General features: G+C 43.9%; 1 protein-coding gene across 1 annotated transcript in view; it reads left to right on the top strand.

Annotated features, from left to right (window-relative positions):
- Positions 1-4,985, top strand: part of slit3 (slit homolog 3) — a gene marked incomplete at its 5' end in the record, with an annotated part of 178,396 nt that extends 173,411 nt beyond the window's left edge. Inside the window, 4 exon segments of the mRNA XM_080526674.1 lie at positions 1,263-1,417; positions 2,106-2,403; positions 2,769-2,974; positions 4,386-4,985. Of these exon segments, the coding sequence (XP_080382800.1) occupies positions 1,263-1,417; positions 2,106-2,403; positions 2,769-2,974; positions 4,386-4,627 (901 nt within the window). The 3' untranslated portion in view covers positions 4,628-4,985.
- Between the last annotated feature and the right edge of the window lie 15,462 nt (positions 4,986-20,447).

The raw sequence follows: 20,447 nt of genomic DNA on the forward strand, positions 1-20,447 counted from the left end.
TTTTCCCTTCTTCTTTGGGTTAGGGTAGGAAGAGCTTGTTGTTGGGCTGAGGAGAGCAGGGGGGAGACAGAGGGAGCCACGCTCGACTTAACCACCCCGACCCCAGACCGCCCTCTCTCTCTCTCTCTCTCTCTCTCTCTCTCTCTCTCTCTCTCTCTCTCTCTCTCTCTCTCTCTCTCTCTCTCTCTCTCTCACACTCTCTCTCTCCCCCGCTTCCAGAGAATGGGCTTGCCAAACCACTGTCTCTAGCTGTCTGTAGCTGCCTGCTGCTGTCTTCCCTCCAGTGCTGCTCTCAGCCTGAACCCACCCACCCCCCCCCCCCCTACCCACCCTCCACCACCTATAACCCAACCCCCCCCCACCCCCCGACTCTCCTCACCGGGGCACGGGGGTCCCGCAAGGTCACCACCCCGATCAGCTTCAGACAACAACACCATTACCCAGAAACCACAGCAGCCAAACAGCCCTTAGAGCAAGAACAACTTCTTCTGTCGCCCGGCGGTGTGGGAACTGGAGTCCTAGCTAGCTAACGGGTGTATATAGGCCCTGTTATCATTGTGAAAGTGACGAGGCACCACAGAACCCGGGACCGACACCATCTGGCTTAGGCTGGGACTGAACCGGAGCGTCCGTCGTTCTCGCTGAAGGATTCCAATTCCAATTCCCGAATGCCAATTCTGCGTTTGCTTGAGGAGGAGGTGGAGGTTTTTTGGCGGCCTCAGCCCGCGCTCTTAGCTAGCGCCCGTGCTCTTAGCTAGCGCCCGTGCTCTTAGCGCTGGTTAAAACACGAGGGTGTGAAAGGTAATCGTTCTCCTGAGGTCGCTCGCTCACTTCCCTCATCTTCCTGCTATTGTTCACGGGGCCAGAGTGAAGCCCTGATATGTGCTGCCCTGTGTGCTGTGAACGTGTTGCGAAAGTGAGAGAGAGCTTTCCGACCACACGGTGGGTCGACATCACAGCCAAAAAATACCTTTCAACACCCTTCTCCGGTTCATATACTGTATATAGCATCCAACGAGAGCTCTGGAACACATCAACTATGTAAACACATGTGTGGTCCTCTACTAGACAAACCCAGTAGTATAGAATGTGTTGACTGAAAGAAATACGATTCTACCTCTCCTATCATTGTCTCTGATGAGGTCATCACGCATAATCCTGCGAATGTTTGTTTTTAAATAAGTGTCCTTTTCTCTCTCCGTGTGTGTGTGTGTGTGTGTGTGTGTGTGTGTGTGTTTGTGTGTGTGTGTGTGTGTATACAGCGTGGAGTCAGTGAACGATGGGCTGTTCCACCTGGTGGAGCTGCTGATCCAGAACCACTCTCTCAGTCTGGTGGTGGACAACGGCGTCCCCAAGAGCCTGGGCAAGCTGCCCCGCCAGCCCTCCGTGGACCACAACACCCAGCTCTACATAGGAGGTACAGCAGGGTCACACCAGCACCGTGGCCCCATACACAGCTTAGCCCATACACAGCTTAGCCCCATACACAGCTTAGCCCCATACACAGCTTAGCCCATACACAGCTTAGCCCCATACACAGCTTAGCCCATACACAGCTTAGCCCATACACAGCTTAGCCCATACACAGCTTAGCCCATACACAGCTTAGCCCATACACAGCTTAGCCCATACACAGCTTAGCCCATACACAGCTTGGCCCATACACAGCTTAGCCCCATACACAGCTTAGCCCATACACAGCTTAGCCCATACACAGCTTGGCCCATACACAGCTTAGCCCCATACACAGCTTTGCCCATACACAGCTTGGCCCCATACAATTATGGTATATTCATTACGACAAGCGTCATAGCTTTCTATCTGGTCGTTACCAAATGTGATGGGTTATTTCAATGAAGGTTTAAAAAAACAAAAGGTAACCATTATAGGTAACCATTATAGGTAACCATTATAGGTAACCATTAGTAACACAAACAAAGTGCTAGCGTATTTGTTACGCTACGTCTCACATTTCACAACTTTTCTTCCCACAAAGTCTCCCGCTTACAGATATCAGCTCCTTCTGTACTCATTCTGTCCTCATCCCCCTATCTTCCTCTTCTCACCCTCCGTCCTTCCCTCTCTTCCCCCATCCCCCTCTCCAGGCGTGCCCTCGGCGGTGGTGGCGTCCGGGCTGCGTTCAGGCCCAGACAGGAGTCCTCAGGCCTTCAACGGCTGCATCCACAACGTCCGGATCAACGGAGAGCTCCAGGACCTGGGGGCGGGGGCGGGGTCTCCACGCCTGGCCGAGGGCATCCTGCCCGGGTGCCACTCCTGCAGCGTGTGTGCCCAGGGTGCCTGTCGGCAGGGAGGGGAGACGGGGGTTACCTGTGAGTGCCCGCCCAGCCGCAGCGGGCCGCTGTGTGATCAGAGGAATGCGCCCACCCCCTGTAAGGCCAGCAGGTATGTTCTGATTCACCTACTGAAGACTCCTCATGAGCTGTCCCATCTCTCACACACACGCACACGCACACATACACATACACATACACATACACATACACATACACATACACATACACATAGACACACACACACAGACACACACACACACATTATAAATTGCTTTGGATAAAAGCACCTGCTAAATGGTTCAAATGTAATGTAAAAAACACACGCATGTACACACACACAGTGCATTAATACTTACTGTACTCAAATGGACACTCCGATGAATAAGAACACACATACTGCTTAACATCACTAACACACACATTTCACACACACTTGATTTCATCGGGTCACTGTTCCCCCCTGTCCCTCCCCAGGTGTGTCCACGGTCTGTGTGTTCCTAAGGCCCAGTCCTACAGCTGCCAGTGTGCCGAGGGCTACACAGGCCAGTACTGTGACAGGAGAGAGGAGCCTGCGGCCTGTAGGGGGCAGCATTGTGGCCAGGGGGAGTGCAGAGTGGCAGAGAGCGGTGAGCCTGCGTGTCACTGCCAGCCGGGCTACACTGGCCCTACCTGTGACACAGGTGAGACACACACCTCCACTACAACAAGCACCACACACATACTATACACACCACACACATACTATACACACCACACACATACTATACACACCACACACATACTATACACACCACACACATACTATACACACCACACACATACTATACACACCGCACACATACTATACACACCACACACATACAATAAGCACCACACACATACTATACACACCGCACACATACTATACACACCACACACATACTATACACACCACACACATACTATACACACCGCACACATACTATACACACCACACACATACTATACACACCACACACATACAATACTCACCTCCACTACAACAAGCACCACACACATACTATACACACCACACACATACTATACACACCACACACATACTATACACACCACACACATACAATACTCACCTCCACTACAACAAGCACCACACACATACTATACACACCACACACATACTATACACACCACACACATACTATACACACCACACACATACTATACACACCACACACATACTATACACACCACACACATACTATACACACCACACACATACTATACACACCACACACATACTATACACACCACACACATACTATACACACCACACACATACAATAAGCACCACACACATACTATACACACCGCACACATACTATACACACCACACACATACTATACACACCGCACACATACTATACACACCACACACATACAATAAGCACCACACACATACTATACACACCACACACATACTATACACACCACACACATACTATACACACCACACACATACTATACACACCACACACATACTATACACACCACACACATACTATACACACCACACACATACTATACACACCACACACATACTATACACACCACACACATACAATAAGCACCACACACATACTATACACACCGCACACATACTATACACACCACACACATACTATACACACCGCACACATACTATACACACCACACACATACAATAAGCACCACACACATACTATACACACCACACACATACTATACACACCACACACATACTATACACACCGCACACATACTATACACACCACACACATACAATAAGCACCACACACATACTATACACACCACACACATACTATACACACCACACACATACTATACACACCACACACATACAACACACACCACACACATACTATACACACCACACACATACTATACACACCACACACATACTATACACACCACACACATACTATACACACCACACACATACTATACACACCACACACATACTATACACACCACACACATACAATATACATATAATCTGTACAGAAAATAATGAAGAAACTGATGTAGCAACACTTCCCCCCCCCCCCCCCTTAGAGCCGACCTGCCAGGGGGAGATGGTGCGTGAGCTGCTGAAGCGCCACCAGCCTATGAAGACCTGCACCTCCACCACCAAGATCCCCCGGGTGGAGTGCCCACGCACCTGCCACTCCGGACTCTGCTGCACCCCCACCAAGAGCCGGAGGAGGAAAGTGGTGTTCAAGTGCACCGACGGCAGCTCGTACTCTGAGGAGATGGAGACCACCCTGGAGTGCGGCTGTGCCAAGTGCCCGTTGTAATCAACGCTGCTACGGAAACCGCCACAAAAATAAAACATAAAGGGACCTGCTGCCAGAGAGTGAAAAAAAGAAAATATATTGTAAAATAAAAACATAGAACTTATTTTTATTATGGGATTTTTCTTTTCTTTTTTTTCTTTTTTTTTAAGAAAAAGAGACTGATGATTTTGTTTTTAATATGTCGAATATCATGTCATATGAGAAGTTATTTTGTACCTTAAGAAAAATACAACAAATACAGATTAACATTCCTGAAAGTATATGAATTTATATGTATGTATAAATCTATATAAATGTATACTCTAACCCAAGGATTTTATTTGCTCAGTGTATTGCATGTATTTGTGAGTGTTGATGAGAGTGGAGGCTTTGGACACTTTAAATGTGGAGCAAGTTTCTGGGCCTAAAGACAGGCTGGAGAGAGGGAGAGGTTGGCACTGCCAGCTACCCAAACCTAAGAAGAGGATGCCAGTCTTTCTTCTCATCTTCAGCTATGGAGGCCAAGAGAATGAACTGAACCACTGTGCTAACCAGCCTTATAATGGACTTCATCCCCCACCAGTGAGCTCCCGCTGAAGGATATTAACTCTTGTTCACAGAGCGATTGTTTATTTGTGCCATAGGAATACCTTTTATTGTTGATGTTTGTTTGTTTACCTGTTACACATGAGATTCTAGAGATGAACGGCTGCGGTGGCGGCTGTCCATGGTTTTCCTTTGTTAGCCAATGATTTTGTACCATGTTTCTCTTTTTAGGTTTGTAACCTAACCTAACTTGTGTACACTCTCTGAGCTACCGCCTAGGCTTTAGCTCAGTTGGCTAATGCAGTATTGTCATGTGCAGAAGACCCAGGTTTGAATCCCGCCGGTCACACTACAGTAGTATCGGCAATATGACTTGCTGTGGACATTGGCTCAGGTGGAGAGGACTTTCCACACATGCCTGACCTGAGGAATCATTGTTGGACTCAAATCATAACCGTCCATCACTACTAACACTATTAAATGCATAGAAGAAGCCCTTAAACTACTGTATTGTTTACTCTATAGACACATTTGTTTACCACAGGAAGTGAGGTATCATCACAGGTGTCCCCTGTCAGTCATAAAACACTCCTTTTGTTAAGAGTTAGACAGTTACTGATGGGCTGCATTCAAGTCGATCACAAATTTGTGGAATGTTGAGACCCAGATAAATCTATTGTGTAGAGCAGACATGCCTCTCTGACAAGTCTCCCCTTCACCCCAACGCCTCAATCATTGAAGCCGATGCCTCAGGACAAATAGGGGGAGCACACTCTACAAGCTAAATGATTCTATGTGAGATGCCTCCTATTTAAACCATTGTAATAACGACTATATTATGTTGCTTGTAATATAAGTTGCACCCTCCAGACATAAGACTTTTCTGGTTTAAACATGAACTTGTGAGTGATGAAAATACTTATGTTGAATGTTGACATTAAACTACCATGAAACTACCCTCTATGTCTGAGTTATAATAATGTAAGAAACTCATTTACGGCTACTATAGTTTTGAGTCATATACAAATGGTCAGATTGCGTATGTTTGTGATTTCTTTCTTTCTTTCTTTCTTTATTGTGTTTTTCAATAAGCACATTGTGTGTACTCCCCCCCCCCCCCCTCTCTCTCTCTCTCTGCCTCTCCACTCAAAATAACTGGGAAAATAGAGAGGAAGAGAGTGAGCCATGAAAAAAAGATTAGGCCTAAAATAAATAAATCAAATGATTAATGATATTACCAGGTTGCATTTTGGAATGAGGCATGTACATGAACATGTACATTCTTTGGATATATATTGTATATGTATACCCTAGTACTAAGCCAACACCTAAGCCAACAATTTACACACTAGTACTAAACCAACGCCTTTTCTGAAATTGATATAAAAATGTAAGTGAAAGTGATGCTGTGCAGTATAAAAGGTATTGCTCTTTCTTTAGCTGAACCTCATTCTCATCACCATCACAACGAGGTAGGTCTTCTACAATTTCTTCTAAAAGCATGACCTTCTCCTGTATACTGCATGCAAACGTAATCCAATCCAGCAACCATCCAGAAACCATCCAGAAGGACATTTTAAAGTATGGAAGCACGGTTTTTAAGTCATATCATGGGAAAGTATTCGTAATGTAATTGCTGTCATGTGCACATTCCCTCATACAGGGAATCACATTGAAGGACTCACATCTGTTGTGAAAATAATCTGTTGGATTATTGTGACAGCTACATACATTCATCATTTCTATTTCTGCTACAAAGAAAGTAGAAATAGGCTGTGGATCATCCACCCCATCCCCAATCTCATCACCACCAGCACCATCACCACCAGCACCACCATCACCAAATAAGCACATGTACAGTATATTTGTTTAATACAATCAACATATTCAGATTCATATACAGTATATACAAGTTACAACATCTCTGGATAAGTGCAGGACTAGCACCATCAGTTCAGATTCAAATTATTTTTTACGACTTCTGGGATATCAACATTAATATATTCATATTAGTATTGGATATCAAGCTTAGTGAACATATTCATGAAAGTCCAAGGGTGTCCACTGTATTACCAGGAGTCAATATAGGCTACTGAGTGATTATGTGCCAACTGTCACAAACATTGTAAATGTGTGACTGTGCCATATACACCAAACATCTACAGTAGCATTAAAGAAAAATGCATCTTCTAACATAGTTTATTTGTTATATTTGTAATATATTTATTTTGAGAGTTAATTTAATCCAAATATATTATTTCTGTGTCATACAGGATTTAGCAGACAATAAGATGGAGGTAAGTACTGTAGTAGGTAGTGACAGACAGATGGAGGTAAGTACTGTAGTAGGTAGTGACAGACAGATGGAGGTAAGTACTGTAGTAGGTAGTGACAGACAGATGGAGGTAAGTACTGTAGTAGGTAGTGACAGACAAAAGATGGAAGATGAGCAGAGAGCAAATCAGAACATATCGTATTCCTTGACTCTGTCGCCGTGTGGTCGGGATACGGGAGCGTGTTGATAATGATGACGCAGAGTCACTGGATAAAAGCATCTGATAAATATATCAAATTTGAATATACATATCAATATGAGACGTCTGTATGGTGTAACCCTAACCCTAACCCTAACTACTATCTCAATGTCTACACTTGTACACGATTTAGCCAATACGCTGGTGAATGCATCATAATCTATATACCATGACAACGAAGATAGTCTTTAGGCTATTTTAGCTTCTTTTTTTTGCATGATCAAATGTTTGTATTTGATACATGACACTCATGTCAGCTGCTGCTCTTTCAGTATTTTAATAGTTTTTTGTTACATGAGCTTTATATCTTGTGACGGAACTTCCCTGATAGTTGAGTGATTTGATTGTGTACATGAGAAGTCTAACTTGTGTACTATTTTATGTGTGACCTATTGGTGTTGGTTATAATCTTAGAGGTGAAACCCATTGTGCTTTTCATCTGAATAGTGCTGTGAGTCATACCTTCTTACAGTAGCTTAGCCTCTACTACTCTTTTGTTATTTCCGATCCCGCTCCTATTTTTGGCTTTACTTGCATTGACAATAAAAAGAAACCTCATCTTTGCTCTTTTATTTTAGAATTTGATGACAATTAAGGCCATTTAGCTTGCATTGTGCACCTTATAATGGACTGTACGGAATATGTACTTTAATTGAAACAAACTGACAATCTATAATGAAAAGACTGCAATACACAATTGTAAAAAAAAAAAAAAAAAAGCATTGTGATTTGCTTTATTTGTGCCTGTTGGAAATACATCTTCTCTCAGAACATGGGGCTTTCTAAATTTGTGGTATGCTGTAAATGTTATTATTACTACCAATACTGGTATTATTATGAATCTGCAACATATATGTTTGTGATACCTGGACAATAATGCATCGGGGCTACATGGGACATACAATTTAAGTAAATAAAACAGTTTTTCACAAATGGGTTACAAACAAACTATGAACTGTCATGTAGCGGATGACGGTTTCACTGTTACGGTATCATGAGTGGTCTCAGGTTAATAGTGTACAGACAGCCTTTACTCGGTGGTCTCAGGTTAATAGTGTACAGACAGCCTTTACTCAGTGGTCTCAGATTAATAGTGGACAGACAGCCTTTACTCTGGGGGAGTTCTACCTGACAACTACTGTGAAATCTGACACCTGGGCCTAGTTGTTCAAAACTTTTAATCTGGAGAAGAATTATCCTGATTCTTTTTTGCTATCCAGGGTCAGATTGAGGTGGCAGATTTCCCCTTTACGACTCAAAATCAGACAGATAGAGGTGAAAAAAAATCAGGATTATTCTGATGAGAAGTTTTGAACAACTGGGCCTTGAAGACTGACGCCGTCTCGATCCACGGATGAGAACTATGAGAATCTATGTGGAATAATGCTGTCTCCACGAAGGTACAGTATGAGAATTGAGAGAGTTTACAATCACGTTTAATTAAGTGGGGCAGTGTTGTGTGAGAATATGTGAGACTTCCTAATATGGAATCCCTTTGTGTAGTTTCATGAGCCAAACTCAAAGTCTTGCACTAGCTCAGAGTGTGCTGATACGTCATTGCTGCCACTAGATAGAGCCATCTACCACTCTGATGATCATTGTGCTGGGGTTAACGTTGAGCTCTCGTTTTTAGCCGTCTGAACAGGAAGCGCAAGTAGATGTGTATGTGTTACATAAACCCTACATCTTTGATGTTGGATCATTATGTTGGAGAAAAACACATTGTGTTAATATTCTACAAAGTTAGAGACTGGTTACTCTGATGTCAGGAAAATAGTGTGAAAAGATCTGAATCTGAAAAAAAAAAGAAAAAAAAAATTTGCATAAAAAATGCAGAGGTCACACTGGACTTCTAACCCTGTTAGTGTAAGTAGTAACCCTGCTGATACGCTGAGGGAAGAGAGGGGATTTACAGCTTTATACAGATACAGATACGCAGGCAAGGAAATAGTCACAGATTAATGCAAATAATAACAATAACACCCAGGCATTAATGGATGTTTGAAGTCTCTGACTTCCGCATGTTAATTACAATGGACTAAAGCTTTCCATGGGAGTCTTTACCCCAAGCGACTCCACTCCACACGCTCCTGCTGAAGAGGGATTTTGTTTGTCCTTTTTGTGCTTTTCAACTCCCTTTGAAAAAGGTCACCCTCATTATGCGCACTAAGAAGTGTATGCCTCAGGAGAGTGGGTAGGGACGGTGGTATTCCCTAAGCAGCCCACCCTCTCCCCAGGGGAACAAATATGTGGCTCTGACACTGCCTGGACCTGTTGGCTCCTGAGGGAGAACAATACTCTTAATTCCTAAGCATTAACCAAGGCAGGTTCCCATGCTGCAGGGAGACGGTGGTTGCCGTGGCAGTGAGTGAAAAATGTCTCAAAGAGACATTATTATGAGAATGATGCATAGGATACAGTACGATGTGCCATACACCCATACACACACAGTATCTAGCTAGCACATACACCCACTGACACGTGTACATTATTTTCTTATCTCATGCTCATAAAAATAAAAAAAATAAAAATCTGAGAGGAAAATGTAGAGATGGGTTGCCTGCCTTCGTGAGGTGATCGGCTTTTGATGAGACCTGAAGTGTTAAAAAGTGATAGTGTTGATGGGAGAACATGGCGGTCTGCGAAAGCCAGTTCCCACACCACAGCTGGCGCCCAGTCAACATGACAGACAGGGCAGATGGTACCCACCTGCCCCGCAGCCAGCAGCCAAAACACTATCTGCTTTATGTCACATGCATGGTCATACCGTAGTATGTCAAATAGTTAAAACATGGAGTAAATTGTTCTTGAATATGATTGCGTGTGACATAAAGCAGATACCATGTGGCCATGTGACTCGCTGAATTTGTATCTTGAAGGTCACTTTGTTGTTCTATTCCATGTTGTGTGATGACTACATTTAAACCAAGCCTGTTCAGTATCTCCATCTTGATCAGTTTGTCTGTGGTGAGTGCAGTGGTGAGTGCAGCGGTCTAGACACTGAGGCAACAAGTTAAAGAAAACAAAAACAAAAACAATCTTACGACCCACAGCGAGCTCCTGTTTGGCACGGTTCATCTCTCACTGCAACATGGTTGACACGGTCATATCCCACAGCCATGACATGGTTGACACGGTCATATTCCACAGCAGGGCTGCCAAGTTTCACCAAATATTTGGAGTGAGATTTTTTGGCGGTGGAGCGACCCAAAACTGTACACGTTTTGGCAGCGGCGGGTCCTCTCTCCCACCCAATTATTTGTGCTAGTTTCCTGCAATTTTACATGTTGTTCATAATAAACCAGCACAAGAAATGAAAAACAATTAACATTTTATAAAACAAGAAAGAAATTCAGACAATATATCATATTTATGAAATCTTAATAAACAAATACAGTAGCCTACAGACTCTAAAATAAAAATTGGCCCCATCAACAGAACTCAGCCCCTTGGTCAGCAGCAGAAATACCCATGGTCATCATCTTATATACAGTGCATTGCTCATAGATGGCTATCATGTTATACAGTACATACCAGGGTTTTTCCTGGGTCAGAATGAGGGCTTGGTGGGTGATTTTGTGCGCGCATAGCGCACCCACATTTTTGTTAGGGACCCCCAATTGTTGTATTTGTATTGTAAATTGTAATTATTAATAATAAATATTATTATTAATGTACCTGGTTATGTTACAGTAGAGAAACAAAAAACAGTTACCAAAACTGAGTATTTACTAGCTAAGATTGGCAAAGGTTGGCGTGGTGCAACCGAAATTAGTAAACAACTAGTTTGAAACTAGCTAGTAGCAACTAGGGGTTTAGTAACTACTAAATGCCTGCATTTAGTAATGACTTACGCCATATTGGTGCAACCCAGTCCAGTAGGCTACCAGATACGATGTTTTAATGTATGCACCTATTTTGCTAACACGGTTGCCAGACGGAATTGACAATGTCCAGCCCAACCAGTCTAAAAGCTGCCGAATCCACCCGTCCAGTGTGACCAAAAGTAGCCCAATCTGGCAACACTGCTTGCTACGTTCTTGCAGCTCGCGTGAACACAGGTTCTTCCATCAGCGCTCGCCTGCCACTTCGATTGCAGACTCAAGTTAACGCGCGTGCAGAAAGATGCCACGACACTCATGTCCGGTAGCTTTCTTTCAAGGAATTTCAAAAATAAAAGTCCTGTAAAACAATTGTTATTTCTCGCCGTGAGAAATAGAGATGCGGCGTGAGAGCGTGAGAACTGGTTGAAATGCGTGAGTCTCACTGCGATTGCGTGAGACTTGGCAGCTCTGTTCCACAGCCAGGAGAATCTGCTACAATGGAGAACTCGCTGTCCCCATTGTCTTGACTCTATTCCTTGCATCTTCTCTCCAAGCTTCCTTCTCACAGCCCATTGGAGGAACAAGCTTCCTTCTCACAGCCCATTGGAGGAACAAGCTTCCTTCTCACAGCCCATTGGAGGAACATACTAAAAGGGAGGAAGAACCTTGGAAGTTCTCCACCAATAGGTTTTGAGAAGGAAGTGAGGTGCGAGGAGTGGATGAAAGACTATGAGGACACAGGATATAATTCACTCAGATCCTACCTTCCTGTTTGCTCTACCCAAGCAGCGCTGACTATGGTACCTAAAAAAACACACATGGATGAAATAATCTTCTTGGGTAGCGCAAACAGGAAGGTGACTTAGGGCCATGGGTGTTGTAGAAGCTACAGACCATCATAACACAAGCAAACTGCAAAATGTCTGCACATTTGTGTGGTTGTTTGATTTGCCTCTAAAATGTCCCACGTCATTGTCAGCCACAGCAATGTCTTCTTGGTAGATTAGTTTGGCCAAGTGTGGCAATCGATTTAGTCCAGCATAGGAGGCTGTGCTGTGGGAAATGAGGCAAATCTTCTCTGGAAAATCGGCCTGTCATAACGGGCCAACATCCCAGCCTTGCCTCCTGTCAGAGGGCTGACAGCTGGGCACTTTCCACTCCGCCGAGCCCTTCCAGCCTGGGACCGGAAGCAGGCCTGGCTGCCTGGCCCTGGCTTCGGCTTGACTGGCTCTACTGGCCTGCGCTGGACACCCTCTTCTCCGTCCTGCACCATGTAGAGCTCACTCACACCCACCCACAGCAGCTGGACTCACACTCACACCCACCCACAGCAGCTGGACTCACACACACACCTACCCACATCAGCTTGGACTCACATCCCCACACACATACTGTACAGTACATACATACACATATACATGCATAGAGTACTCTTTATACGCACTCTCTCTCTCACACACACACACACACACACACACACTCACACACATACACACACGTACACATACACACTCACACTCACACACACACACACTCACACTCACACACACACATACACGCATTGTGTGGAACCTTCTTGAATGTGTCCATACAGCCTACCAATCAATGGTTGCATAAACAAAAAGAGAAAGTGCTGAGAGAACATAAGAACATCAGACCAGAAAGGACAAGGCGTCATGGCGAGGTGGTGAAAGTTAGTAATTTCAGGCTTTGAAGAGTGTGAAGCTCCTGCAGCTAGCTCACCTGCCTGTCCACTGTGACAGGCTCCATCACCCCTCCACTAGCTGCCATCTGTTCCTGTCCTGACCAGTCAACATGGCCGTCCGCTCGGCAGCCACACTCCAGGAGACCACCGAGTCACAGGCCCGCGTGCCCAGTGCCATCACACAGGAAGCCAAGTACATGGCACAAACTCTTCAGTTCAGATAGCTTGTTCTAATAGGGATTGAAACCAGCCCTTACTTGTTGTTGTTGTTGTTGTAGTAGGTGTTGTTGTTGTTGTAGGTGTTGTTGTTGTTGTAGGTGTTGTTGTTGTTGTTGTTGTTGTTGTGAAATACACTCAGATGGTGAAATAGGCCGTTCACAGGCATTAACCAGGGCGTTGTTTTTGTTTTCTTTTATATTCTGCAGACACAGAGAAGCCACTGGGCATATTTCTTTGTTGTGTGACATTGTTGCGTCACACACAGTATTCTGGTAAACAGGTTTAGTGTCATCCATCATTTCTGAACAACTCTGTCAAAGATCAAAATGGTGAGGCGTTTGGTAAAAAAGAATGCTTTGATACTAGAGGAGAGACCGCGGTCACACAATAGAGAACATGAACAAGAAGGCTGAGTCAGAGGGGTTTTTGATGTCATTGTCACAGAGCAGGGTCCCACGCTCGATCTGAGACCCAGCTTGAACTCTCTGGGCACGAGGCAAAAATGTGCAGCTTGCTATACAAAGAGTTTTCAAAGAAACTATAGAAAAAAGACGTTTCAAATTTCTACGGAGTTAGGGCTTTCACAGGGTTAAATAATAACAGTGTTATACACCAAACAATAAATAATACAGCACTGTGGTTATGTACAGACTTATAGTTATGTACAGAGGATCCACAGTATTGATACATTATGAGGTGGTAACATTGACATTTATTACATCTGCTACTATTGAAAATCAATGTCTGAAAAACACAATTCTCAGTTGTAAATTAGCATGTTTTATTTTAATACAGTCTGCATTCGATGTTGTTCAGTCTCGTCTGCAGCAATTAAAGTTGGTACTAAATATAGACAATACAAAGGTTATGTTGCTCTTCAATGCAAGTCAATTGCCTCTTTACCTCCCAAGGAAAAGTAATTGAGCTGGTATCAAATTAGTAGTAAGTATTTTGGGCATCCTTATTGATAGACAGCTTTCTTAAGGCTCACATCGCCAATCTAACTTCTAAGCTCAAGGTGAAGTTGGGCTTCTTTTAAAAAAATAAATTGTGCTTTTCCTTTGGAGCCAGGAGATACCTGGGGCCTCATTTATAGAACGTGCTTAGATCAAATGTTGATCTTACCCGTGTCGTACGTAGAAAACCACGTCAACGTAGTGATTTATACAATTTCAACGTGAGTCAATTTGACCGTGGAAACGATCGTAGCTCTACATCGAGTATTCATTTGCTTACGCACATTACCTACTGGTTATGCGGAGTTATTACAGGCATGTGAGCCGCACTGGAAAAACGTTGCCTACTGTAATTCATGCGAGGTTTAAGTGGCTCGTAATACAATTAACGATGTTGTTATCTGCCGAGAAAATGAGTTTAATTCAAGATTTAAAGGGAACTGATGTTTATGATTGTATTTCAGTCTTCCTTTATATCCCTATTTGAACGACCACATCAACCATGAGGTGGACTCGGGCAAGTACTGCGGCATGGTCATGCTGGACCTCCAGAAGGCCTTCGACACAGTAGATCACCACATATTGTTAGATAAACTGAAAGCAATTGGGTTCGATAGAACATCGGTGAGCTGGATGCAATCCTACTTAGAGGGGAGGGAACAGGTGGTTAGTGTGAACGGAACACTGTCCCCCCCCCTCCCAGTGACCTGCGGCGTTCCACAAGGAAGCATATTGGGACCTTTACTGTTCCTAATATATGTGAATGACATGTCATCAGCATGTGATTGCAATTTGTTCCTGTTCGCGGATGACTCGGCTCTGCTGGTCTCTGACAGGGACATATTGCAGGTGGAAAAAGCGCTAAGCACTGAACTGAGTAGAATCTGCATCTGGCTAGCTGACAATAAACTATCAATACACCTAGGTAAAACTGAAACCATCCTATACGGATCCTCATCTAAACTCAGAAAGGCTGTACATTTCAAAATAAAAGTGGGTAACATTAATATCACAAGAAAAGAGGATATTACATACCTGGGCTCCATCTTAGAGGCAAATCTTTCCGGAGATAAAATGGCAGCAAAAGTAATCAAAAAAGTGAACCATAGAACTAGATTCTTGTACAGGATATCCTCACTTGTCAGTAAAAACACACTGAGGACCCTATCAGGAGCTCTCATTCAATGTCACTTCGACTATGCCGTAACATCATGGTACTATAGAACCACAAAGGCCCATAAAACAAGACTCCAGACAGCCCAAAATAAACTGGTTAGGCTTCTGCTAGGCCTCAACCCTAGGACACATCTAACCGCTGCTCATTTTTTGAGCCTTGATTGGCTACGAGTAGTTGACAGAGTGCAGCAGCTTGCACTGGGCCTGGTCTTCAAGATACGCTACACCACAAAGACACCCAAGTACCTGTCAACATACTTCCAAAAAGTGAACAACGTCCACACATACAATACCAGAGGAAGCTCCACGAACCACGTTCAACCGCGTTGCACCACAAACAAGGGGTTAAACTCGTTTGCAAACTATGCAGTAAAAATGTGGAACGCCCTTCCTATAATCTTAAAGGAGTGCAAAACACTGCCCACCTTCAAAACCACTCTCAAAAAACATTTACAGGAGGCTGCAATCCGTAACTGGACCCTCTAAATCAAAAATCAGATTAAAAGACCCGAACTACCCACTGTACATACTTTGTGTTTTGTCCCCCGCCCCCACCTGTGGTGTATGTCCCCACCTGTCCTACCCGCTGTACATACCTTATGTTTTGTTGTATTGTTCTTCCCATGATGGATGGATGTTTATCTTGTAGATAGTACTAGTTATTTGTCTGTATTATCTTGTAGATAGTACTAGTTTTTTTTGTCTGTCTTACATGTAACGATGAATTGAGAATCAAGGACCCCAATTGAAATAAGCCAGTGGCTTTCTTGGGTTTTTATCCTGTTAGTTGACCTTGTATGTAATATGTACTTTCATGTACCTACTTCTGCAAATCTTCTAATAAAGTTTTCAATCAATCAATCAATCAAACCTCCGGAGCTGTCTATCTCCCCTTCAACATGCCTAGTGCGTTCCACAACGGACCTTGCCCGGCCACGCGCTAAATTATACTGGATTATTCTTTTCACCTGATAAGAATAAGACCATTATATTATTACAGTATAAGCAGCACTCATGATACAAGGCTGGTATCCACCGGGAATAATGTCTCAATCCCAGCATGCAGTACAATGTAACCTTGCTTTGCCTCTGCAAGGTGTCTGACAGCAGGGACAGATCCGTACCACTGATCTATAAACATTGTGGTTTATGTGCTGTACAGTATGTCTACGAGCCCGTACACAGCTGTATGATATCATCAGTCTTCAGAATGAGGGGTGGAGAGGGGGGGGGGGGGGGGGGGGGGGGGGGCAGGGGGTTAGGAGGTCGTGAGGTGGTGGCTGCTGCCGCTGCATCCATTTGGCTTCCATCAAGGCACACCTGCCTGCCGCTGCTAAAGAGCTTGCCTGTTCATGTTACATGGACACATCACAGATCTCCCAGAGAGAGAGAGAGAGAGATGATTCATACCAACATCCCTGCTGGTAGGGGTGTAGTCTAGTTCAAGATGAGGGAAGCAATGACAGATTAACATCATGATATTTGTATATATATATTTTTAACAATAATAATGACCTTGAAGCATGAATGTGGAGAGACGGAGGAAGTGGTTATTAACTGCATGTTGACGGTGTCAAGCAATGATGCTGCTGTCGGGTAGAACGGTGCTTTACGACATGTACAGTCATTAAAAGGTCTGATACAAGGGAGGCTGGTGGAGGCAGAAATCAGAGGACAGACTCATTGTAATGCATGGAATGGAATGAGGAATTGTATCAAATGCACATGTTTGATATTGTTGCTCATTCCATTCCATGCATTACAATGAGCCTGCCCTCCGATATCTACCCCCACCAGCCTCCCCTGGTGTTCAGTCATTCCCAGGTCTAATATAATGTTGATCATCTAACGATGATCATGTTCCATAACCACATCTCTCATCCTCCGGGCCTGACCCAGGCTTTGTACTTCCTCTCCTCCCTTAATTCATTCATACCCTCCCTCCTTATCTTAATTTCCCAACAGCATGTGAGTACAGGAGTCCCGGTGAAAGAGCATTTTCTTCTTTTTTGATGTGTTTTATAATCCCTCGGCTGCCTTGCGTAATCTCAGCTGCAGAGATGCTGGTGCGCTCTTCGTCCCTCTGATCGCTGTCTTGTCGCTGTCTTGTCAGATTATAGTTGCACAGCGGCTAAGAGTCTAGCGTCCGTGTCCTTGAAAACAAACAGGGGGCTGGGGCTGGGGCTGGGGCTGGGGCTGGGGCTGGGACTGGGAGGGTGAGGGTGAGTAAGGATTGAGATATAGACTCTTCATTTTACCTCTGTCTGCCAGCGGTTGACTTGGGAGAGTAAATCTAAGGCACATCATCGGTCAATATGGATTCATGTCTCAAGGGCGGCAATCTATATCACCTCTACTGACATAAAACCTGCACATAAATGTGGCTGCATCCACACTTACACAAAATTTAACATTTGCTTAATGTACATTCCAGGGCCTACAATGTTTGTAACAAAGGATGGGTCGTCTCCTACATGTACTATGTACTGTATTCCAATTCCTTCCTCTTTTTTCGTATTTCCTAATTGGCTATGTAGGTCAGGAGGGAACGGTGGGGGCTGGTATACTGGTTCTCTACTTGAGGGGTGGGCGATATTCTCTGTGTGAGGGGGTGGATGACAGGTACCCTCCCTCACCAACCCCCCCCCGCCCCTCAACTCAAGGACACGGCATCTTCTCCGTATGTGCGACCCGATGGTGGCAGCAGCACAGCGCAACACGCCTCCTAGCAGGTCATTGGTTCCCATCATGCACTCTGATTTATCCCCTCCTAATCCCCCAAGGACTCTGGCCGCCTGCCTTCCGGCCAGCTGCTCGCTGGGATGAGAAAGAAAGCTATTAAAGGCCCATTACAACACATCATTTACCATGTGGACCCATGAAGCAACCAGGGTGAAGCAGTCCCCTAAGGAACCAGTCTGAACCTCCAACCTGCATTTTGATTTCTTGCGCTTTTCTTCTTCTTTGTTTTGTCCAGATTTGAGGATTTCTTTGAGTTTCAAATGTTTCTCTCAGTTGTCATGTTCCTCAGGGGGTCTTGTTTGATGGACACTGTTCAGAGCCGTGGTCATTATAGCAGTGAAGCCCTGCAGCACATTGGAAACCTTACCAGTGAAACAGAGCAGGCTGTCATGGAAAAGATGTAGAACGGAGAGGACAGTGCCAAAGCATCATCGTTTTACGATGGCACACAGGGCCGGCCCAAGCCATAAACGGACCGAAGTGGTCGCTTAGGGCCACAACCACTAGGGGGGGCCACACTTTAAACAATTTTTGAAAATTGAGGACTGATGTTGGATGGTCCATTGAGTCCATCTTAATGCAAAGATAATAGTTAATGTCATTTTGGAATCAATATTGTTTTTTTATAGGGTCTCTGATTTGCATAGGAATCAATGTGGATCAGGTTGTCATTATAAATTGAGCAAATGGAGAGGAACAAAATTGCTCAGGAATGCGACCCTGAGGAGCAAATGGAGAGGAATGTACAAAGTTGAGGAAAAAGCACAGTCGATGGGACGACATCATTGGTCTATAACCAAGTGGCCCAAAAAAAAACGTTGATGCTCCCAGTTTCTGCACCATCTCTGGTGTGAAGAATAGTGGTGCTGTATCAGGTTATGGGTATATTTGTCACTGGCAGGGACTGAGGAGTTTGTCCACTGTCAACACTATCTACACAGTGTATAATTGATTCCTATGCAAACCAGAGGCCCTATAAAAACAAAGGTGTTGATTCCAAAATGACATGATCTATTATCCTTGCATTAAGATGAACTCAATTCAACTTACTGAGTGATTTGTTGATTACATTTGTCACTCTTTTTTTTTAAATTGTATGCACAGGAAGTATTTCTGTGTTTCAATTCTAATACATTTGCAGAAATTTCTAAAAACTGTCATTATGGGGTATTGTGTGTGGATTGATGCCAATCTTTGATGCCCCCTCTCGTCGATTAAACACCCGTCTATCGAAAACACCCGTCAATCGAAAACTCCAACGTGTGTGTGTGTGTGTGTGTGTGTGGGGGGGGGGGTGGCCACATTAAAAATCTCGCTTAGGGCCACAAAAGTCCTAGATGGCACATAAAAGCTGTCACCAAGAGAAGAAAAAATTGCACTAATTATCTAACCATTTGGCAGTTCCCGCTGTTTGAGATGAATTCTTAAAGTAAGCAGTTGATTAGTAATTGAGTAATGATTTAGAGCAGCCAGAGGCAGGTTAGCTCAGGCCTCAGGAGGGAGAATGTATTTGCATTGACATAGCCGATAGACTTAGAATGAACAAGAACATACTGTACATTCTCCATATCCCATTCTCTAACATTCTCTGGTGGAAGGACCAGCTGCCATCTTTATTGGCATGTCTGACAATAACTGATCATTCCCAAAGCAATTATGCATCCAACTCCATGTTTGATGTACCAGCCCAATTTATTTATTTTTATTGTATTTTCCACAATATATCAGACATAAACAGGACCAACAAAGAACAAACTTAAATGTATCCCCCATCCCCCAAATACCAGTCATATACATACAGGTACATACAAACATTATACATAGCCAGACATCCATAAAAGTTAAATAAATAACACAAACAAAATGAAATGATACCATATCTTCAAAAAAGGTTAAGAAAGGTTTACCAGCCCAATTTCTGTCCGGTCTGAGGGCTATATGTCAGTTCTATTGATTCTATTTCTATAAATGAGCCATAAATGTAGGTGTCACTCGGGCTGATGGCTGTTGTCGCTGATTTTTCTCAGCAGTGCCAAACCCATTTTACAGCATCCATCTTAGGTATTGGTTAATCCTAAGTATTTCAAACGGAGCTTATTCAACCTACCAGGAAGCACACACCTAGTTAGGTGAATAGAC

Source organism: Nansenia antarctica (assembly GCF_963989245.1).
Source record: "Nansenia antarctica genome assembly, chromosome: 3".
NCBI lineage: Eukaryota > Metazoa > Chordata > Actinopteri > Argentiniformes > Microstomatidae > Nansenia > Nansenia antarctica.